At 38.6% G+C, this 24,679-nt stretch overlaps 1 protein-coding gene across 1 annotated transcript; it reads left to right on the top strand.

Annotated features, from left to right (window-relative positions):
• Nucleotides 1-325: 325 nt before the first annotated feature.
• Nucleotides 326-24,331, top strand: stx18 (syntaxin 18). Its single transcript, XM_042073552.1, has 11 exons — nt 326-546; nt 6,652-6,719; nt 7,467-7,582; nt 10,535-10,612; nt 11,344-11,410; nt 11,799-11,893; nt 15,177-15,268; nt 16,150-16,208; nt 23,285-23,354; nt 23,956-24,036; nt 24,126-24,331. Exons 1-11 carry the CDS (start codon nt 394-396, stop codon nt 24,219-24,221), a joined length of 975 nt encoding a protein of 324 aa, XP_041929486.1. The 5' UTR covers nt 326-393; the 3' UTR covers nt 24,222-24,331.
• The last annotated feature ends 348 nt before the right edge of the window (nt 24,332-24,679 follow it).

Below are 24,679 nucleotides of genomic sequence, written 5' to 3'. Positions count from 1 at the left end.
CCCAAAATCCATGTCCCGGACAATTCGGGACAGTTGGCAACCTTACTGTGTGTGTGTGTGTGTGTGTGTGGTGCCACACTCCCAAAAGTTTGGCGTGTTGAACTAGCCATGATTTATCATTATTATGTGATTTTAATCATTTGAACTTGTATTTTATTGGGTTTACTTGGTCTTATATTGATGCAGATCTATGGTAACATTAAGTTTTTTAAATTACACATGTATTTGTTGTTAAAGCAACTTTACAACTGATTATATGTTGTGGGACGCAAAAGGCACCGATTCGGTGGAACGAACCATAAGGACTTTTATTATGATACGGGAAGTTAAGGAGGTGCGACTGGAAGTTGGTCCACTTTGATATGACGGTTCTCTTTTACTAGCTTATTTGCAATGGCTGTGGATATTACATTATTGTTCAAAGCTAGTGTCAAAACTGTGAAAACGCGTAATAAAGCAATAGGTCTTGCTTTTGAATCACAGAAAGAGGAAATACTCAAGAGAAGTCGCCCCATCAATGGATTTTCATCCAAAGCTAAGGAGGTGGTGAGTATCCATCAGATACGTCACGACAATTTCACGTTAACAACCTACCCAGTTTACTAAGTAATCGTAAGCAAAAAGCAAACGTAATTGATTGAGAATTGATGAACTTGTTAAGTAAACTCAGCACAAGTCATTGCATATAAACCAAAACAGACTGCGTAACTTTTTAACAACATGATGTCATAATCAAAAACGTGGACCCAGTGACAATTCTGAAGACACCGTAGGACACAACTCCAATATCAATTCACTGCAAGGACCTAGGCTATTTCATGTAGAAGCCTAGCTGTCAGCAAATTAGTCAAATTACTACGTGAAGTTTCCAGGACCAACATTCTTCCATAACATTCCAGTAGGGCCTATAATTAAACAAATATTAACAGAACGTCTTCTAAAACATAATGTAGAATAGATGTTTCATGGTGGGTGCCTGGGTGGCATGAAGTGAGTGTCAAGGAAATATCCAATTAATTCATTTTAATAGGCCTATATGAAAGAAAAGCTCTAAAAATAATGGTAATGACTATTACTAGACCATTGCCAAATAATGATTGTGACTGAATGAAATGCTTTATTTTTAGGAATGCTTACAAAACCATACTCAGAACAGTTTTGGCAGTACGTACAGGGCTGTAGTCAAGACTGTCTTTTATATGTCGAGTCCAAGCCAGGACTAGTCGAGACATATAGTCAAAAGAGATTCAAGTCCAAGACAAAGCCGAGTCCAAAGTTTTTGAGTCAAGTCAAGACTAATCCAAAATGAGAGTCAAGGCTGAAAAAAGCTCATTCTCAACATGACTTACCTATGTAATTGTTTTCTGAACTACTACTGTTAGGTTTAGGTTAGGTACTTATATTTATGAGTATGGTATATAATCACCACAGGATATACTTATAGGCTCAGGTGAGCTTCAATACATTTTTACATGATACATGATCATATAAATTAGAATACACGTTTGGCTCTGCAGGGGCATATACAGCATACAAAAGGCATTTTCATCATAGCCACAACCCCCCTCCAAGCCTAATTACAGGTTCTTCAGAAACATTGAAAGACCTGGTGGTCTTCTGGATGGGATCATCTGTCCTCCCAGAACACATGTATGTTGAGTTGTTGGCAGGGTCAATGCCAACTGTATCAACATGCATGTCAACCTTGAAACTCCCTGTAGGGAGCAGAACATACAACATCTTTAAAGAATCTATGGATGTAGCACTGAAGTCAAGCCATTTCAGTTTTGGCTTGATCTAGCATTCACATCCTTCCAGTTTTCTGCAAGTTCAGTGCAGTATAGTCCAACAATTTCCAGAGAGTTCCAGACCCAGTTGTTTATCCAATGAATAAACTATGCAGTGAGTAAAACTGTATGCCAATTGCTGTTTTTCCTAGTTATTAAAATATATTTAACAACTACAATGTGTGCACGATATGCAATAGCCAGAAAAATTGTGATTTTGTTTCTTAACACCAACTTGCTCTGGTAAGAATCGATGTATGTAAGTTGCTTTGGATAAAATGTCAGCCAAATGAATAAATGAGGGTTAGAATAAAATGATTTATTAATGTTGACATGGCAGGGTATCCCAGCATAAGAATAACATTTAAAACAGTGCCATTTTAAATGTGTCGAACAGGAAAGGGAAAAAGCCCAAAATGTTGATGTTTAGTTATTTTCTATATTTTTTTACTTTTTTGTAGTTTTTTAATAGGCTACACTTTTTGCCTCTCTCCAAATTATGTGCATCGACGATCGCTCTCCGACTGCGAGTTTTTGTCGGTCGGTGGGTAAAGTTTGCCTTGCAAAGCAGTTCCTGCGCAACTTCATTGTTTTCCTGGCCACAAACCCAGGAAGATCATTAAAGTGTAGTTTCACCAAATGGCAGGTCAGCACTTATTTTAAGTTTTCCAAATTTGCACCGACAATAGGCTATCTTTGCTGGTGAGCTTTCAATTAATGGGCCTTGGCTATTTCAGGATTTCCTAACATTAGAATTAAGGTCTAATGGATAGGCCACTTCTAATTTTGGATGGTCTCTTAATGGTGTTTAAAACACATTTTTATTTAGGGATACCAGGCAAGCCTGATGCTTTTTCTCTACGAAGCTCCCCCTACCGTCTGTACGTGCCGATACGTGTGCGAGCCTTCGCTCGGTCTGAAGCTCTTTTCCTTTTCTTTGCATCTTCCGTCAAGGGTTTTCGCATGCTTTTTCGCCGGCTCTACCAATACACACCCGTTTGTAACAATCGCTAGCGTTTCGTTAGCCTGCCTCTGTGCTGGGGATGCAGGATGTAAACTGATCCTGCTTCTCACGATGTCTGAGACTTTGTGAGACTGAAGGTCAGCGGGTAGGATACACCAAACTTGCAAGTGGGATATTCTTCCTACAGGCAGTAGGGGTGGCGAGAGAGTCTTCATTCGCCCTGTAATGAGTCATTTAACCATATACCGACTTACGAAGATGATTAATTAACACGAAAAAATGTTGCCTGGTGCCCCTTTAATAATTGCCAGATGATATGTGATGCTTCACATCTTATCATAAACGTGGAGGTGAAATTTATGGCCTGGGCCAGTACACGATGCCAGGATGTACCGGGAATCTAGCGACACATTTCAACAGGGTGCGTTAGGCCTATACCTTACTGGAATATCATCAGATCCACTACAGACTAATTCATGTGTAGGCTGTAACTTAATGTTATATGTGCAATTACAGGAGAACTTGATGGGTACTCGGGGATAGAGGATACCCATGCCTTCTGACATTCATCACCCCAGCTTACCTTGATTCCAATGCTGGAGTGCAAAACCTGCGTTAAAATAGAAAATGACATTTAAAGAAAGCACCATTCAAAGCAGTCAATACGTAATGTCCACTGAATTATTTAATATATTGTGCTTTTGACATTAATAGGCTATCCTAAACGTACGCATTTACACGGTCAGTTAGGCTATTCTCTGCCAAGCAAGGTCTCGTTCCTTGGCAGATGCTGAAGTATTGCTCTTTTTTTTTATTATTACAGCTCTCTCCACCTCGTAAGCCTCGAGGAGAACTTGTTACTCCGCCTCTGAAAAATACGGTGCTCTAATTGGTAACCGGTGTTTTTGAACCGACAGCTCGGGTTTACTCGCCACAGGTTCAGACAACCCAGAGGTTAAGTTTTATCTCAGTGTTTGTTAAACCTCCTTTCTGAAATACCCCCAGATCTCTTAAATTGATGGTACACGGGGCAATGTTGCCAGGAAATGTTGCGGTGGTTTTGTTAACAAAGTTATTTGTCTGTTGCCCTCATTAGTTCCCAGCAACATTGCCCAAAAAATTGTGTATCAGGACCACTGGCTGTATTAATAATGATTAGTGGATATAAGCTTACCTCAAGCGATGATTGCTGGATGAACTGAGATTCATGATTTGGCTAGCCAAACCTGAGCATCGCCATTGGCTATTAAAGAAGAAGTGCTAGAACAGTACTCGTACTTGCAAAAAATGTACTTGTGCGATTCGTAATGGCAGAATAGATTTGTAATTGAAAGACAGTAACTGTGGAAGGTTTAGTACCTGTGGAATATATTTGTCAGTGAAGGACATATCGGTAATACTAAAAATTGTTCATGTTATTTTTTTGTAAAGTCACAAATCTGTTTTACAGTTACAAATCCTGATACACACACACACAATGCAGATGAGACACTTCTCATCCCTAAAGTGGTGCAAAAGTCTGTGCACCTGCAGAAAAGATTTGTAACTGTAGAATTATAGAACTTTTTGTGTGTAGAATAGTGATTTGTAATTGTAGAATATTTTTGTAATGGTAAAATATTTGTCACTGTAGGATGATTTATCTGTAAAACCGATCCGTACCCGTAGAATAAATTTGTTAAGTGTAGGGTATATTTGTAACATCGACAGATCATTTTTACAGTTACAAATAATTTCTACAGTTTCAAAATATGATGCACACGTACAACACATTTGAGCCTAATTTGCTTCCATAGACTTCTCAATTTAGAATCAACAACATCTTGACATCATATTTGACATGAATGGGATGAATCGTCTAGGAGAAGTATGTCAAAATTGATCATGTCACAACACACAAAATCCCAAATATCTCACTTCCTGTTGGGTGTGGCTGATGCAATGTACATATGAAAGTGGTTCATCTTACGGAGTTACAAACACGTACCAAATTTGGTGTGTGTAGCTGAAACTATATGCCAACCACAGTGCGTCAAATCCGTTCATGTGCACAACGCACAAAATCCCAAATATCTCACTTCCTGTTGGGTGTGGCTAATGCAATGTACATGTGAAAGTTGTTCGTCTTGGGTAGTTACACGCACCTACCAAATTTGGTGTGCAGAGCTGAAAGTATTATGTCAACCACGAGACTAAGTGACAAGGGGGCACTACGGAGTCCATAGGCCACACCCGGGGCCAAGCCTTTGTCCATGACAGATTTATCGCTCACCTGTTGTTTGTGCCAAATTTCATGAGATTTTCGTCCATGGGAACCACCTCAAAAAATAGCGTAGCGCGGCAGGATACCGCCAACTATAATAATAATAATCCTCCTAACAATAGGGCCTTGCGCTTTCGGTGCTCGGGCCCTAATAATCCTTACAGAAACAATAGGGCTTCGCACCTTATAATAATAATAACATAATTATTATTATTATTAGCCCCTTAGCCCATCGGCAAGAGTCAAGACATGATATCAAAACATTCTGTTCTTGGTAGGCTAAACTAGTGGAAAACATTTCTGTAAAACAAATCTTGTAGCCAGAAAAGAAGGGAACATAAATGGAGGGTACAAAATACAAAAAAAGGAGCCAAAAAATGCAAATAAGTTATATGGTTCTTGACCTAATGAAAGGGGCCCGGTGCATGATGTTGCTCCCTGGCCCAGAATAGCTTAATGCTTAATGTAAGTTGCTTCGTACAACCTGTTCATTCTCATCTGTGTGGCGCTCCGTTGCATTTTCAATTATCAGATTTTGAGGGTTCTAAAATATGACAATAAGCATTGCTGCACTGAATCCTTTTTCCGTAAATGTTTTTCCCACTGGGGATAAAATAATTAAGTAGAGGCAGGGATAACAAGACCAGAAGTAGGGAAATGCGACGGCAAATTGCACCCTGCATGTAACCAAAGTCCTTTTAGGCAAGTCCCTCCACTCGGCAGCCATATTGCAACGCTTTTTGGGCACTCATCGGGCATCCGTTTCGGCAGAAATGCGTGTGCGCAAGGCTTCACGACACCAATCTTGCGCCAGCGGCGAGATCACAACACATTATTGGCAGGATGTCTCCACAACACACCACATTATTGGCTCAATGTATTCACAATGGATTTTCTGTTCCAAAATGATGACTAAAACATTGACTAAAATTAAACTAAAATTAAAACTGATGAACACTAAATGAACAATAAAATTAGACTAAAATTGAAAGTTCCACTTCCACTGATGAAATCCAAAAGTAAACGAAGTAAAGTAAAAGAAGACTAAAAGTAAAAGAAGACTAAAATGTGACTTCAAACCAACTGCAATTTGGTTGGTAAATCTACGAGTATTAGGGCCACACATGAAGAAAACAAATATTTTGCCATGACGAGATTAAACTCGACATGTCGAGAATAAAGTTGAAATATCATGAGTTATCATGAGTTCGTTGAAATATCATGAGTTACCTATTTGAAGTAGCTGCTAGGCCTATTATTCATGATTGTCACATATTGTGTGTTAGTGTAGGCTACATAGCTTAAACTGTAGGCTATGTTTAAACTTTATTTCGAGTTTAATGTCGGCATGATGTCGACTTTAAAGTCGACACGTCGAGATTAAAGTCGACATGACATTTCAACTTTTTTCTCGAAATGTTAAGTTTAATGTCGACATGTCGAGTTTAATCTCGTCATGGCAAAAATACTTGTTTTCTTCATGTGTGGCCCTAATACTCCGTCGTATAAATCAGTAGCATGACCATTTTTTCTCTTCTACAAATTTTGTTAAACATTAATTTGTCATCTTGTTATTCGTTGAAAATTCCAAATAAACAAGTGATATATGAGGCTTTTTATGTTTTTGATTTCCATAGATTTCAAATATCACAAAACTGAAAGACTTCCTGCTGCAACACAGAAAGGACTATGTGAACCTGGGCAGGTAAGTTTGTTTATTATCTTTGGACATAATTATGTGATTTCCAGAGTAGGAATTTTTGGATGGCCACGGCGCCCATGTTCGTTGCCCCTGCTCTGGTAGCAGCAGATATGATAGAAGCTTTTAGCTGGGTAGGCTTGCAGACTATGTTACTTTACAGTCTTCTGTAAAGTACTATCCTAGCCACTGTTCTGAAATCCAAGATGCTCCTTCACAGCGCATAATAAAGACAGTGACTCCTGTTCAAGTGTCACAGTCTTCTTGAACTCCTATTTGCACAGAGAGCTAATGGGCTCATAGACTCCAGAGATGTTCTATGCATGTAGGATACAACAGTGCAGTTAACTGCGCAAGTTTTATGTAAGTTTTGAAAATTATAGAACATGATAAATGTGCCAAATTATCACAGTTCACTGCGTATTGAACTGTAGGGGGCGTACCGTCCGATTTGGGAATATATTGTGTACCGAAAAAAGTTAAACTTCTCAGAAGAAAAGCACCCAACGTCGAGTGCTTTTTTGACAGCTGACTAATTATAAGCTGAGTAATGAGACATTCTTAACCCATAAGAACCAGCAGAAATGGAGACGGTAGCACTGAAGTAACTTATTACGATAGACTTTGAGCACAATGAGCTATATGGTATGGGAGTTAAACTGTATCGCCATTTTCACGCTAGGTTATGTCATGTGATTTTCTCCTGTTGTTACCTTTAATATGGTTATACATTGGTGTGCTCATCTTTTTCAGCCTTATCTCATCAGATTTAACCCGCATGACAGACACTGAGAGGGATCAGATTGATCAAGATGCTCAAATCTTTATAAGGACCTGTTCTGATGCTATTAAACAGCTACGAATGGAGGGTAAGACTCCAAAGTAGATGTAAAAAAAAATAATTGTTTGTATGAATTACAGTTGACTAAAAGTTGACTAAAAAGAGGAATATAAAATCATCTTTTGGGAATTGATCTTAATGCCTTAAGCCAGTGGTCACCAACCTTTTTGAGCCCAAGATCCCTGACCTTGGCCTTGAACAAAGGCAAGATCTACCTCGAAGCGTCAAAAGAGAATCAAAACCAAAATGCTTCCAATTTAAGGCCTTTTAATTAGGCAAATGTATCAGGTCAAAAATATCACATCCTCCAACCCCTTATACAGGCGTCAATGATATAAAACTCTTAACATAGTCTTTACTTACATGATTTTGGTTTTGATTTTCTAATTGAAGTGTTTGTGACAACACGTGTCATGATAAATTTGATAATGTTTGCGCACTCTAGAAAGTGAAAGTAACCAGGCCTACGATGCGCTCCGTGTCTGTAGCTGTCTGTGCACGTCTGCAATGGATTACGTTCTTCAAATGGAGAACAAATTCCTGACCATTCCTGATAGCTAAACTTTTGTTTTAATTTCCTGTCAGGTAGCAGTTGTAGAAGCACCTAGTATAATTTGACTTCAGCGGTGACAAGTCCTGTTGCAAGACAGAGAGAGCGCACCTGCAAAGTGCTGTTGTGCGTGTTTGTGTGTCTGCATGGGGTTACGTCAAAAGTTGGTCCGTCCGGTCCCGCATTCATGCCGCTCCATTTTTACATTAACGTTATCAGACAGCGATGTAAAATGTGTGCGGGAATTTCTCGCATTATGATGGCTAGAGTTGCGGGTCTTGAATAAATCATGCACTATACCCGCAATCCCGCACTGAAATTTAGGCCTTGTAAATGTTGCCAAACATGCAGGAATTTGATGACTGTGCTTTTACTTTTCCTGTTATTCTCGGGATCTACTGGGTAAGTCCTAAAGATCTACAGGTTGATCGATATTGACGGGTTGATGACCACTGCCTTAAGCCAAAAAGCGGAATTTTAATTTCATCTGACAATTATAGACCACACTTCCAGACGAAGTCACAGTACCATTCAGTTACACCTGCCGTTTACATTGGTAATTAAATGACTGGACAGGCTTTTACCTGGCATGCCCTCTAAATAATCTATTAGCAGTGAGATCACTTTTGAAGATGTTTTGGGGGACTTGGTGACCCCAAGATGATACCTTTTTCTGTAACTCTCCAACAGAGGTTCTTGTGGATTTGCCTATCTTACCATCCTCCATACTGTACGTGGGGGCAAGATAACCATGGGTCTTTGTCCAAGCATGTTTGTCACATTTCGAGTTGATTAGAACCTTTCAATCATTGTTTTAGCTGTAAATATAGGCATTTTCAACAAAGTATTTTGTTTTTATAGATATTCCCTGACTTACAAATGTCAACACACTTTCTTTTTATATAAATTTAGTGTATTATCTTGTCTTTCCAATGTTGAAAAATGAATAGAGGATTTAGCCTCTGTGTCACTTTATTTTTATACCTTAGTGCAGGGGTGGCGAACCTGCGGCTCTTTGCCTCCTCTCGTGCGGCTGCTCAACTGATGTTCTCACTTCTCCTTGGATTTAGAGTTTTTTTGTTTTTTTTTAAATAGCCTATTATTTCTGGTAAATGAAAATGCTTTTCATAAGTTGATAGTACTGCCAATAGTTAGGCTGCAATGTTTAAATTAAAATAATTTTACCATCATGTTATGGATAGGAATCTAGCCCAAAAAGAAGCAGACTTTGTTTCTTTAGCCAGGTGTAATGATACTGTTGCAATTAGGAAAACCCTGACGCTAAGCATAAATAGAAAGCGGAACACAGACATTCAAAAGGATGATTCATCTTTTTGTAGGCTAGCATAGCCTTTCTGGTTAATATGTCAACGTAACCTAAATAACACCATTAAAAAACGTGTTCTACACGTTAGTTTGGTACATGGTATGCCAGACTTAACTGATGCATAAAGCTTCCAACCTGAACATTTCCCAAAGGCACTGACCTTTGCAAGTACAAGGTAAAGGTAGGCTATATAGACGTCAGTCAGAGAAGCAGACTCGTTTTCTTTTTGTGTATTTTCTTTTAAAAAATGTACTGAACACTAGACGGAACATTTGACGGTCACATTGGCAGCATATCAGTTGTTACATTGGAGCATTTCTCATGCTAATAAGTCATTCAGTGAGGGGAAATTTGTGATGTGTGTCAGATATCTTTGTTGCTTGCTACTCATTTCTGAAAACGATAATTTGTAGCATGAACTACTTCTGAAAGTTCACAGACACTCTGATTAACTTAAATAAGTTGAAATTAGATGGGAAAGTCCTTCTGTTAGGTTTTATATATAAGATTTGTCTAGGGTAGGGGTGCCAATAATTGTGAGCAACGTGTTTTCGTTAAAAATAATTATTTCTTTACGAGATTTCCCTTTTTCTCAGAATAAATTTGCTTTCCTTCAAGGGTGGATTTTTCCTTGTTTTCATTTTGAGAGTACAATAAATCACCAAAAGATTATTTTTTATACCTGTTTTTAGTCAACTTTACCAAAGGTGGCAATAATTCTGGAGGGTACTGTACACTCAGTCAACATAAAAAACATGAGATAATAAATAAGGACCAAATACACATATTCAAAATGTAGATCAAAGCCATTTCATGACCATAAAGGGAGTTATTTCATGAAATAAACATGTATAACATATATCATTTTGGGTACAGAGATTTTTTTAGTGGGTACAGAGAGTTTTTAGTGGTGACTGAAGTGGGTCTTATGCTGTGCTGTATAAAATGTAAGATTTTGTGATATGAGCACAATTCTGACCAACAATTTCCCTTGAATTATTGAAGCACTCTATTCATTCAGTGTATAAATGAGTCAGGCATGAATATTCTTATTGTGTACTACATGACTGTGTCCTTGTGTGTTTGTTTCTTTGTGTGTGCAGCTGAGAGACAAGTCATTTCACTACAGATTAAGGAGCATCATGGTGCCATGCTAGACCTTGTAGAAGTGTACCTGAAAGGTGTGGTCAGAATTTTTTTTTTTTTTCTTGGTTGAATTTCATATTGTGATGCTGTGTTTAGAACATCAATTATTTTTCCGATAATTTCACACCTACAAAGCAGTTCCAGTTTTTTGGCTGCATTACGCTTGTATATCAATTCGCCAAACTCCTTGAAAAATTTAAATGAAGTGTCACGTTGCAACAGAGCTACAAATTAGTGATCTGACAGATGTTCAGAGCATGGTGACATTGGGACATACTGTATGACTCAGGTGGCATTTAGCTCAGTTGCACTGCAGTAGACTAAGTAAAACAGCAATTTTACAAGCTAAGGTCCAACAGAATCCAGGGATATGCCCACTTGACAATGAGAAAGATGGAATTAACGACTGGCCTTTGGCCATAGTAACCATCCATTTAGAACTACTAGCGACAGTTTGTCCTGCAAGTTGAGAAATTAGTTGGCATGTGGTTGAAAGAAATAGTTCTACAAACAAGACCGTTTTAGTGATTTAAAAATGGGAAATTATAGCTGCAAATTAACACAACACAAGTGGCAACAGTTGTATAAGTGGGATAATGGACTCCACGGCATTTGGTTATCTGTACATCGAGGCTGCATTACCACCATGAACATGCATTATTTTTCTGATAACCGAAAGCCATGTCGTCCATTATCTCTTACAGAAACTATATTAAAATGTGGCTTATTTGAATTTTTGTTCACATAATATTTTATTCTCTAACAGGTGTGTGCAAACTGTATTCAGAACAGAGGGCTATACGAGTAAAACGAGTTGTAGACAAGAAGCGACTGTAAGTGGGAGTGCATACTTTTATTACAATAAGACAGGAAGGCATGAAATCTATCAAGCGTCAACTAGCAGATTAATTTATTACATTGCAGTGCTAAGACTGCAGGGAGCCTACTGTATACCATTGTTTCTTCCTTATGATAATGTATTGTTCACTAGTTTTTCTTGAAATATGGTAGAACAACAAGTGTTTTACATGTCCATATACCATTGAAATGAATGTGAAGATTTTCCAAAACTAATACCTGTAAAACATGTTTCAAATCATAGGAAACTCCTGCATATTTCAAGTATTCAAAAATGTTTCTCACTTAAGTCTCTTAAAGTCTTATGATTTTAATATTATTTTTTTGTAATCCAAAAAACTTGCTGACTGGAACTTTTTCCAGTTCAAGGCTTGAACCTGAGCACCAAAGTAAGGTGAAGACTCCTCCAGAGCAGACCATGCAGAAAGCACAGAAAGAGGATAGCAGTGGTACAGCAGGTAAACAGAAACACACAGCGTGATTAATTCTAAAATGTCAGCTGACGGAGATTCAAAATCCATCGGGTTTTTTTTTCTTCCCAATGTGTTTATTGGACTTTTATTTTTTAAAGAGAACAACATTACAACAACATTGGTCAAAAATAATGATAAAGCGATGTTTTGTGAGTTTTTCCCCCGCTATTATATTTTCGCAACGTCTTTGAGACATTCTACTTAATGGATTGGAAAACCACTTTGTTTATAGCGTAACCCCCTTTCGATAGACACCAGTGGCACCTCTGGACAACGAGGGTAAGTCTGTTAAAGTTAGTCATTTCCCAGGGGTGCTTCAGTGGCATGGATCCGGGCACCATACAAAGAACGAGACATATGTGCTGCTAAGCATGCACAGACACCCAAACACACATAGATACACAAGCACACCAGTCGACATGCACCCATTAGAAGCCTACATAGAGCTTCTGTGCATACATATAGACCACATACATACATAAAGACTGCATACATGTAAAAGACAACATACATACATGTAAGACCATAGACCTACAATGACCTGCAGGCCCCTAATGACCTGCAGACCTGATGATTAAAAAAAAAAAAGAAATGCACTAAGGCATTATAGTGTTCATGATTTCAAGTCACTGATACAGACATGTTATTGTATTTTCTTTGGAAAAGAAGGTATGCTGAAGAAGATTTTACACAGCTTTGAGTCTCTTGTCATATGAAAGAAAATCTTAGCAAAAAAGAATGGATCTAATGTACCACAAAAAAAGGGTCATTCTGTGACAAATCAGACAAAATTCAGGAAAATGGTTGTTTTACTGTCTCAGATTTTACTAAAAGTTTGTCTACCTAATATTTAGGTCCCAAAACTTAGACCTGTAATTTTTTTTTTGTTAAATTCCAATGTTTTCATACATTTTTTCACCCGTCATATTGTATACATTTTACACTCTCAGAAATGCCTCTTGGAGGCCATGTTTGGGCATTAATATCTTGAAAAGTATTATTCCTAGCCTGCCCAAACTCTGTAGGGTGGTGTTGTGTACACATAATTAACAATACCCATTTATATACATGTACACACTGCTAGGAAAAAGTAAGGGGACTATTATGAAGATAGAGTCTAGCAGTGTTGGTTGTTATAGAAACAGCTGCGTGATGTTAGGTGTGTGCGCATGCAATGTAGTGTGAGTGAACAAGTTGAGAAAAAGTGTAATACGCATTCCGTGTGTCTCTGCTCCTTCCTAAACATAATAGGTGGAAGACAGACATGTTCTCGGTATGATTGGACAGTTAAAAGTTTTAGTTGCAAAACTGGTGATATTGAGGGTCATGTATTTTTGAGGGTCTTGTTTTTTTTTATCCATTTGGCACCAATCATTGCTTTGTCTGTAAATACAATACTTCATTAATGTTGAGACAATGTTGAAGTCTCTACAACAAATGCACATGAAAATATTAAGGATAAAAGTATGTGTGATTTGTATTTTTGGTAGTGTTCATAGGACTAAAATGCTATGTGGGGTAGCTAGTAGGAACATGAAAATCAACATGGGGATAGCTCAGTTTCTAGTAATTTCATGTATAAAGTGCAAATGATGTACCGTATTTTCCGGACTATAAGTCGCTCCAGAGTATAAGTCGCATTAGTCAAAAAATGCCTCATGAAGAGGAAAAAAACATATAAGTCGCATTTATTTAGAAATTTATTTCACAAAATCCAAGACCAAGAATAGAAAGATTATGTAACTGGAAACATAGAGGCCAAAAAGATAATTCTACCGGGAATCTTAATCAAGCTGAGGCGAACTGGGCGATAAGGAAGGTGGCCCGACGGTAATTGTAATGCAATTTACAAAAGATTCACTGAACAAAAATGCTGATGTGGTACATGAAAATTTAGCTAAACATGTGGAGAATGCAATGCAATCAAGCATTTTGGGCAATGTGGAGGGACAAGCCAGCAGCAGAGCAAATGTTCGCCAGGCTACCTCCGAGAGAGCGAGAGCGAAAACAAGATGCATGTTTAAAATAACATTTTGAGTGCGTGTCAAATGACGAGTTAAATCGAAACAATGTAGGCAATTATTACCCCGGCTTATTTGGGGGCCGGCCTTTATTCATAAATAGAATCCCGGCCTGTAAATTTGAGGATTTACGGTATTCACGTGGGTTTTAGGCATAGTGCAAGCCCTAATCTCTGACTGAAAGTGGGCAGAACTTGTGCATTTATATAACAATATTTAATACATTTTCCCAGTGGTGACACCCCGAACCCCCTCTAACTTTTGGGCTTAAGTACAAAACAATGTCTGACCTGTCGCAAGTTCACCAAGCTCCCGATCTCATTCCACAAGCCTAGAGTGCCGTCTCGCGGCTGTAGACGGTAATGTTTCATGTAGGGTTCATGTCAATTCATACTAACTAACAGTCCCAAACTATGAAAAACGTACGACGTATATACATACATACATAAATACATTTGGTTACATTGTATACCTATGGGTTTTCGTTCTTGGCCCTGAAGCAAAACAATGATTTTGACTCGGTGTGGAGAGAATATTGGTACAGCATCAATAACATATACTGTAGTTTGTAGAGAAAAAAATAATGATTGATACCAAAAGCGTACAAAAACAAGTTTATACTATCCTTAATGTCACTGGCCCTTTTTTACTCTATAAGGGCCTAAATCTAGGCCCTTATAAAAAAATCAATGAGAATGCTGTACAAATTTGTAATTGTTCAGTCACACTAAGAATATGTTTGTCTTCCACCCTACACAGTTTGGGCTGGCTATGAATAATACTTTTCATTATATTACTGCCCAAACATTGCTTACCTGACAATGTGTTTAGGCTGTAAAACTGAAGTCATTTCAAGGGCTGAAAATAATATGAAGACATAGAATTTGAACAGAAATATTATAGGTTGTCGGAATAATGCCAAGGTAAATGCATAAATTTACCGACAGAACGGTTCGACAGATATGCGAATAACACACAAACACAGACAGACAGACGTTCCTGTTATTTATAGATAGATGTAGTGTTCATACGATAAGTTGATTTGGACAAAAGCATCTGTCAATACCATACCATCATAACATAAACATCCAATTAACGATATTCTTCCTGTGGCAGATATAAATGCATATAGCAATTACTTTTGTCACACATAATAGACCTTTCATGCCCTATAGTACAATTTATGTAACTAATATTTTCAGAACAAATTTAGTGAATGCTTGTCCTCTTTACCTATTCACTTTCAGAGAAGACAGTGACCGAAATGCCAGGAAGCAGTGCACCTTTATGGGAAGACAGCAAAACAGATGATGAGCTTTCTCCTGAAGAGATACAGATGGTACAGAACTGTTTTTATCAAGTCATTCTGGAAAACAACTATGCAATTTCTTAGTCTGTTAGCCATGTAACATTGAATTGCTTCAGAAGCTTATTTGTTATTATTACCTCCCTACCTGCCATGGAGTTATGTTTTTATATGTGTCCATTGGTGGAAAGGTGTGGCATGAGCTAAGAAAGAACCCATTGAATTATGGAGCACATGCTGCTTACAGACATTTAGTTTCCCTTTCAGCTAGTTTTTTTTACAAATGTAACAAATGTATCTTTGCTTCTGCTAATGTTGCAGTATACGGCACTCAAAGGCATCCTCTTGAGTTTAATTTAACTTTTTAAAATTTAACTGATTCTTCCTTTGTCCATGCTACACATTTCTGCCAAGTTTCATTAAAAGCAGGCCAGTAGTCACACACACAAAAACTAACCAATAATTACATAGTTACAATAATTACAACAACATAACATAGTGTGAATGCTTAAAATGTGAAACTTTATTTCTCACATAAACCATAATAAATGCATAGTTTAGTAATGCATGAATGAATTCTAAAAAAGAATAGGGGTGTGCAAAAATGATTCACATTTGTATTGTGATTCAAGCTGTACCAATAAAAAATTGATTCATAGAATTCCAAAAATCGATTTTGTAACGGTATTTAAACTATCGTCGCTGCGTCGATTTCGTACTCTTGACTCCTTTTTCAAATTCGAATTTGAAAAAGAAAAAGGAAATTTGAAATGCGAGATTATAATATTGAATTAGAGTGTCCAATTATTTATTTCAATTATGAATTTTCAAAAAGATTATGCAATTCCATCATTCATTCACATATTCATTAATGTACTTTGCAATTGAATTTCTAATATAAGCCTTTTTCTCAGTTTGAGCAGGAAAATCAGAGATTGGTCAGTGAAATGAGCAGTCTGGTGGATGAAGTCAGGTAGGCCTTGCTTTCTTTTCCATTTCCAGTTAATTAGGGCCCGAGTACCAGAGATGCAGGCTGTGTCCTGCACTAAAGGTGTGAAGCCCTATTGTTTCCGTAAGGATTGTTATTCAAATGTTTTGGGTCTAAGCACCAGAGATGCAGGCCATAGGCTTTAGTCCAGTCAATCTAGCTCAAAAAGGCCCAACCCAAAACAAATTGCAATAGTAATGGTTCATAGTTTTTATTGGTCCCAATACCCTCCTATATCATTATTTAAGACTAGAAATGCATTTCCTGAAGGAAATACCAGTGCATGCAAAGTGGTTGCTAGGATGTTGCTATGGTTTTTGGAGTGTGCCTAGGATGGTCAAGGGTGTGCCTAGGATCAATAATTAAAAGGAAAAAGACATAGAGAAAGTAAGCATATTGAAACGTTATATAATTTGTACAAATTGTTTTGTCATTTTTAAAACATTCATAACTTTAGGACATAAGACAGGCAATAAAAACTTAATTGAAGAGACCTCTACAAATAACTATTTCTTACACCTTGAGGTGTCTGGAAAAAATGTCTTCAGATTATCTCGCACCAACATTGCTGGCTAAGCCGCCCGCGAGGCACAACATTGCTGTATTTAGGAAGCGCTTGTCACCTATGTGCGTAATAACAATATATAATATTTGAATAACCTACAGTTATTTCTCTAGGGCATAACATGAAAAGCGTCTGGTATTTCCAGCACGGTGTGCTAAGCAACAAGTCTCTAGCAGTACAATGTAACATTCTTTCATTAAACTGTGAATTTTGTGGGCTCCCTTTTATTTTCCTGTTTATTTCACTGCATTGTGTAGGCCAGTGTTTCCTAAACTTTTTTTCTGGGTACCCACTTTTTAAAAATGACAGACCATCGCGACCCAATTCACTTCAGATCTAATATGCAACCACCAATATTGCCCAAAACGTTGATGTTTTAGGCCAAAGGTACACAAACTTGTCAATGCCGGACCCCCCAAACCATTCTGCAGTGCCATATCTGGGTGGTTGGATAGATAATAGCGCCTACTACTACAGTTCTAAATGATGTGAAATGAATAAATGTCAGAACAAGAGGCTTTTACGCAATAGCCGAAAGATGAATGAGCATTTAGGCTACTGTATAGTTCAGTTAGCGAGATGGAAAATGTGAGGAAAAGCGTTTAAAATGTCCATTTAAATTGTAGCCTAATTAAATGCACTGTTGTGCATTTTAAATCCGAAATGAGAAGGAATGTGAGAAGGCTGCTATGAGTGCATCTACAATTGAAACTATCTGCAGCCAATGACGCAAATTTAATAGCCTTATGTCCGGTCTATGGATGTCTGCCTTAGTTGTTAACAGCACGTGGAACTATACTCTCATTCAGGAGTAATAATCCAGTCAGTGTCGGTGATCATTATCAATAATACCGCTTCATGGCTCAGAGCTAGTTGATCTACAGACTGTCATCATTATATAACACCTTCTTCGCACAGAAGATAGAGGAATAAAACATTTACATATTAGGCTACCCACATCTGTTTACAAGTGTCATCCCAAAACTATCAACTAATATAAACAATAAAAAATAATAATAAAGAAACCCATATACCGGTATAGTAATAGGACTATCCAATAAATTGCAATATAACAAAAGTGGTGTAGAAGAGAAGGGGGGAGGGGCACACTACATATGTACTGTACCGTATAGAGCAACAACATCTACAAAAAAGGATGTCAAACTCCTCATTTAAACCAAATGGGGTCTGGGTGTTGAGGGCGTGTATGTGATATACTTCACGATGTAGAAGTAGCCGCTCATGGTCACAGCCTCTAGGGAGCCTTTCAGCCTTCTCTATGGCCATGTAACAAAGGGAACTGATGTTGTGCACACATTTCTTAAAATGTGCGGCGACAGGACTTCGCTCATCCCCGCATCATAATATTACTGCGGTGTTCACTGATGCGTGTACGTAGGGGTCTGCATGTCTTGCCAACGTAACCTAGACAACATGGACACTTAAGTAAACCACAAAGGTGGTTTTGCAGGTGATTACACCGCGAACACTGAGGTGTTTTCCGCTATGTGTGTATGTTTTGCATTTGATAATGAAACTACACTGTGCACAGTTTCCACACCTATAATTGCCATCGGGGATGTTAATGAGACTGGTGTGTCAACTCGTAGGGATATATGTTCTAACCGTTAGATCCTTGATGTTGGGGGGGCATTTAAAGACCAGTTTAGGTGGTTCTTTAAAAATGTTCGCCATCTGGGGTCATTCTACTATGTGCCAGTGTTTGTATATAATCCCTCTGAGTGCAGAGCCCATAGGCGAATATCTTGTAACACAGAAGGGGGGATTCGTCTTTTGTCTGCTGGCTTTGGGTTTGGGTTTGGGTTTAAGAGAATCCTCTTGGGAGATGGTGCTAAACCTCTCAGCGGTCGCCTCAACCCATTCACTTTTGTAACCCCTCTCCAGAAATCTATTCGTCAGATCAGCGGCCTGTGTGTCATAACTGGGTGTCTGAACTGCAAATGCGTCTAATCCTATGGAACTGGCTGATGGACAGACTTTTAAGTGTGTAGGGTGGAAACTGTCACCCCGTAGTAGAGTGTTCCTCTCAGTGGGTTTACGGTATAGGTCAGTGTGAAGGTTATGTTCATGTTTGATAACCATTGACATCCAGAAAACTGATTCTTTCTGGGTCAGATTCTAACGTGAAATTTAGATGCTTGTTGCTGGAGTTCACAAATTGATGAAAGTTCTCTAGGGTCTCTGCAGTGCCTAGCCAAATGAGAAAAATGTTTTCTATGTACATGTAGCGCTGATAGGTCAGAATGTTGCCAAAATATGGATTTGTTAGTGGATCAAGAATGAAGGTATTTTCAAAAAGACCCATACAGATTGGCATAATTAGGGGCCATCTTACTTCCCATAGCTGTTCCCTTTGTTTGTAAAAGTAGTCGCTCTTGAAGAGAAAATACTTATTGGTCAATACTACTGTATCTTTGTCAAATCAGCAATGCAAGCAGTGCCGAGTTTGTTCGTGGGAGACAATTGACCCAGGAAAAATGTAACAGCCTCTATCCCCCCCATTATGTGGGATGTCCATGTATAGACTAGCAACATTTAAAGTGACTAAAAGACACTCGGTAGCTGGCAATTCTATGGTCTTAAGTTTGTTAATAAAGTCAATAGAATCTCTGGTCTAAGAAGGGAAAGACGTAACCCATGGTTTCAGGCAGTGACCAATAAAGGTGGAAACGAGGTTAATGACCCAATGCTACTGACTATATGCCTACCCACAAGAGGGACTTGTGTACCTTAGGGAGAGTATAAATTACAGGAGTGATGGGGAAATTATTTTTCATGAATTCAAATTCATTTTTATTTAGTTCACCAGCATCAAACCAACTTTTTATAGCCTTAAAATGGGTGGTAGGGTCAGAGGGGAGCTTAGTGTAGAACGTATTGTCATTTAATAGTCTTTTAATTTCTGCCTCATACTCGGAGAGGTGCTGAATGACAATAGCCCCGTCCTTATCCACTGGGCGTACTATTGTGTTTACATCATTGCGTAACTCTGTAAGAGCTTTCCTTTCGACTTTGGGCATGTTGTTATACACCTTATACTCTTTTTGTTTTTAAGTGCAGATCTAACATCATGATCAACTAAACGGCAATAGGTGTCTAATGAAGCATTTCTGTACTTAGGGGGAATGTATGTGGACTTCTTCCTTAAAGTACAGTAGGTACCAGGTCTAGTGGGATAGTGGGATCAGGTCTGCTGCACTGTAGATAGGAATTGATGCAAATTGTCCTCCCACTGCAGCCTTGACTGATACTTTGTCTTAATAAAGGTCAACGCTGAAAAGCAACACTCACACAAGTAGGTGGAGGTGAAGGGGATTAGAATGTTAATAGCTTTTGCGGAGAGGCGAGGAAACTCTGTTACCACAGAAAGCCAAAAACGCAGAGGTGACATTTTAGTCATTATTTGCCTCAAATCCATATTGGAGTCCAAATCCATACAGTTCCTCCTGCAATGTCAGTCCATCACAGGGCGTCACAGGGAAAGAGAAAGGATATCTCACCCACTGATTTCCCATCATCTCTGCTCCAAAATACTCCCCGGACTGCTGATGCAACCCATTGAGATGCCCAACGACCACCTCCTGCCAACCTCGTCAAACACGGGCACAGCACAGGTCCAACTTTTTCCTGAATGCAGAAACCAGATCATGTGCCAGAAACCCATGGCAGTCTTTGCCCTGCAGTGAGCTGTTCAGGGTATTGATCCACTCAAATATATCAGACAGATATGCCAACATAGCATCCCTTTTCCCCTAAAGAGAGCCACCTGACCTCAGAATGTAGGAGCAGCTGTTGAAAGTGAGCGCCCATCTCATTGCAAAGGATGGAGAAGAGACGGGCGTTCAAGCTGCGTGACTTAATTAAATTTACAATTTTGACCACCTCATCCAAAACAGCTCGCAGCTCTTTGGGCATCTTCTTAGTCGCCAAGGCCTGGCAATGGATGATGTAGTGTTTCCAGACAGCAGCAGGGGCAACTGCCTGCACCTGTTTCACCAGACCGCTGTGACAGCCTGTCATTGCTCCTGCACCATCAGTGCAGATTCCACAACAGCGGCCCCAATCAATGTGATTCTCTTGCAAGAAATCGAAAAGAGTTCATCAGCTGTAGTGCAAAACTCCTCCTGGACACTGCTCTTTAATGTAGCATACATACACCATCAACTGAGTGCAGCTAGCGACGTTGGTAGACTCATCCAGCTGAATCGCAAACAAAAAAGGCTCTCACAAACACAAACACCTGTTCCTTCACATCACATGCCATATTTTAGATGCATCACTGGATGGTGTTATCAGACATTGGTATTACGTCTAGTTTGGCAGCAGCAGTTTCTCCCATCATGACTGAACACATCTTTAACAGCAGGGAGGAGTAACGTCTCACCAATGTTGTGAGGTTTACCTGCCTTAGCTATATGCAATGCAACGCAATATGATGCTTCAGTCGCCTTAGTATTGATTGTGCCAAAACTTTGAATTACTTTCTTCTGTGATCGCAATTCGTCCAGCTTTCTGTCAAAAAACTCGACTGGGGCCCTGGCCGTGGCGCGACTGGCTGGGGCACCTTCACTATACGCTGCAGTGAACTAAAGTTTTTTTTTTTTTTTTTTTTTTTTTTTGACGCGCTGCACCTTCCCTGGGGCTCTCTACACCAGCACCACACTTCTGCAGTATATGAATAGTACCTTACAGTCGCATGTTGTGGGGAAAGTCCGTACAAGTGGATTACCGATTGCATCGGAGTTGGCTGGATATTGCATACCTGCAAACTAGTCGCTTTTCAGTGAAATTCGCCATTTTGAGTCAAAATATGTTATTCACTTGAATCGTGTAGATCCGAAGACCTGATTTTTTTTGGCGGGGAATCACATTTTCCATAGTCTGGAGTGAGACTATCGTCGATGTCATGTGAGGGTGATGTATAGTGAGAGTGACACATAGTGATTGGCCACTCTTTCTGCTATTTTTGCAGACCTACCTCTCAGTTGTTTCTGAAGGTGGGCTTTTTATCGCTCTCACTTTCTGTTACACGTAGCCTGCTTGCAGCAGCGGAAAATAATTGTTACTCAAAAATTCACGTTACCACTGCTGGCCATTTTGAATTACTTTGCAAAACAAAAATAATCTTCACTGATGTCGTCTTGGAAAGTTGTTGCTTGTTTAGGAGTTATTTCAGTTAGCATATATATTTTCCATGTGTCGCTGATGGTTAGACATGTCAACATTCTCAGGGAGCGCAGACCTTTCCAAGGCCAAACGTAGCTATTTGCAACAAATTTGAAACTGGACCTAGCAACATATTTTGAGCTGCTCAGTTATATGTGTGTAATTTGTCTGTTTACTTTGTAACATATAGATCATAATTATTGATTATTTGTGCACAAAGAAGCGAGACCCAGGCTTCCAGACGGACCTGAGCCTTTAGTTGGGATATGTAATCATTGTAGCCTCAAGCCGGGTTCACATTGTATGCGAAAGCGGCAGCGCTGCGCAATGAAACCCATTATTTTCAATGGCTTGCGCATGCAAGAACTTGCTTCGGGTGCTTTGCTGCTCTTGCGGATGAACTTGGCGTGCTGTAAATTAAAGGTCTTTTGCGCTGAATCCGGCGGCAACCACAACAACCTCAACCAAGAGCAACCTAGCGGCAAGCACAGCGCATGCTGTGTACAATGTGAACCCTCCTTCACTAATCATGAGAGGAACAGAAAGACACCGACATAACATGAGGGATAGATGTATTTCTTCACAAAAAAAGAGGTAATAATAGACCAGACATGATAGAATAGAGACCAGAAAATGAACATCCTCAGGCCTTTCTGTCAACACCAGTGATTTTCATAGATCAGTATTAGGCTTTAAAACAGATTGTCAACATTTATGTTGTTTGGTCGGTCTTTGCATGGAAGCCAATGTGAGCAATCCCCCCACTCCCCGCCCCCCGCTCCCGGTTTGAGGTAGTACTCAACAAATTTCTTCAAGGTTGGCAGGTCTGAAAATGTCTTTTCAATCATCAAGTTGTTCAGTTGGGCAAACATAGCCTTAAAGCGTCATTCCAGTGGCATAAACACATTGAAAGAATTTACTGATAATACATTACTGTCATTTGAACAAATTAAATATGGTATCACCAGATAGGATTTTCCGTTATTTACATATATATATATATACACATATATACATATAAGGCACTATATACTGCATAGCACAACCTTAATTGATAATCTTGAGTATCTCCTTTTGAAAAATGCTTGTTTCAAACAGTTGGGAGCCTGTTCTATGTAGCCATGCATGCAGACATTATTTCAACTCCACTCTTTCACCCATGTGCCGTAAAAATGTAAAAAAGAAATTGGTACTGTACTTTATCTCATTGTCTTTGGTCATGCCACAAGCTACAAAGGTACCCCTAATAATGCCCCCCTCTCTCTCTCTCTGTCTCTCTTGCATTCTTTCTATTTTAATTTCACTGTAGGCAAATAGAGGGGAAAGTGGTAGAGATCTCTCGACTACAGGAAATATTTGCAGAGAAAGTATTGCAACAGGTTAGTCAATACCTTGTTAGTCTGATAAAGTTACTATGCTTTGTTAAATATTTTATCATACATTATGGAAGCATTTTTCTTAATGAATGACTTTAATATCTCATTAATTCAGAAAAATGCTTTACAGTGTAACAAATGTAACAAATAAACAGACATGTTTTTCCTGAATGAATACGATTATAGTAATTAATAAAAGAAGCATAGCTTTTTTACTGAATTAATAACATGAATAACAAGTCATGAATTCAGAAAACCACCCCTCAGCTCACGGGAGAGATTGCTCCAAAAAGCAAAGATTTTCCTTTTTTGCACTTAATTCAGTTTTACTTTATTGTTGGTGCAGATTGTGGAAAATACTAATGTCTTTTAGTAGTGTAGATAACATAAGTATAAACTTGTCAACTTGCACCGACACCTCAAGACCTTTTGACTGCTTTTCTGAATTAATAAGATAATACAGTCATTCAGTCAGAAGAACATGGCCAGGTTTTTTCAGTGAATGCAGTACGCTTCTGTATAAAATGCATTAATTTACTAAATACAACTTTTGAAAACATTACTGGAGAGAAAATGAAACACATCTAAATACATTTTCCCACAGGAAACCGAGATAGACAGTATCCACCAACTTGTTGTTGGTGCCACTGAACATGTAAAAGAAGGGAATGAGGATATCCGAGAAGTAAGAAATGCTTTCTCATAGAAAATAATAAAGAATAAGTAACAATTCAAATGTCTGCTTTAAAAATATATATTTTTTTTATCACTCAGGCTATTAAAAACAATGCTGGCTTCCGTGTTTGGATCCTATTCTTCTTGGTGATGTGTTCCTTCTCACTCCTCTTCCTGGATTGGTATGACAGCTAATTTTATGTGTGCTTCTGAAGAACGACTCATCCAAATGTGCATGCTATCCAGTGCTATATATTCTTACTGAGACAACCACATGCTTGTAAAATAAATTTTTTTAAAGTAAACAAGATGTGTCTTTTTTTTTTTTTTTCACAAAAATCTGGCGGAAATGAGAAAAACTAAAACACATCTTTTTTTGTTTTTGGCACACTTGAGTTATGTTCACTTATTGACAAGGAAAGTTGGCCAGGGTGCTTTTTCAATTTTAAAAACCACTGGCAGTATAATCAGTTGAGGGATTTTTTCAGGTTGATTTTAAAACTGAATTTATACTTCATCTTGTCTTCATCACGTCCACTATTTCCCTAACAAGAAAAGCAAGGGTTTTCATGCTTGGGTGCGTTTTGTACAGGTAGCCTAAATAGAGGGGACTTCACCGCCTCATCTGTCACAAAACGTTTACAGTGACATTA

The sequence above is a fragment of the Alosa sapidissima genome, chromosome 20 (assembly GCF_018492685.1).
Source record: "Alosa sapidissima isolate fAloSap1 chromosome 20, fAloSap1.pri, whole genome shotgun sequence".
NCBI lineage: Eukaryota > Metazoa > Chordata > Actinopteri > Clupeiformes > Clupeidae > Alosa > Alosa sapidissima.
The sequence above is the reverse complement of the archived record's forward strand: the minus strand, read 5'-3'. Positions and strand labels throughout refer to the sequence as shown.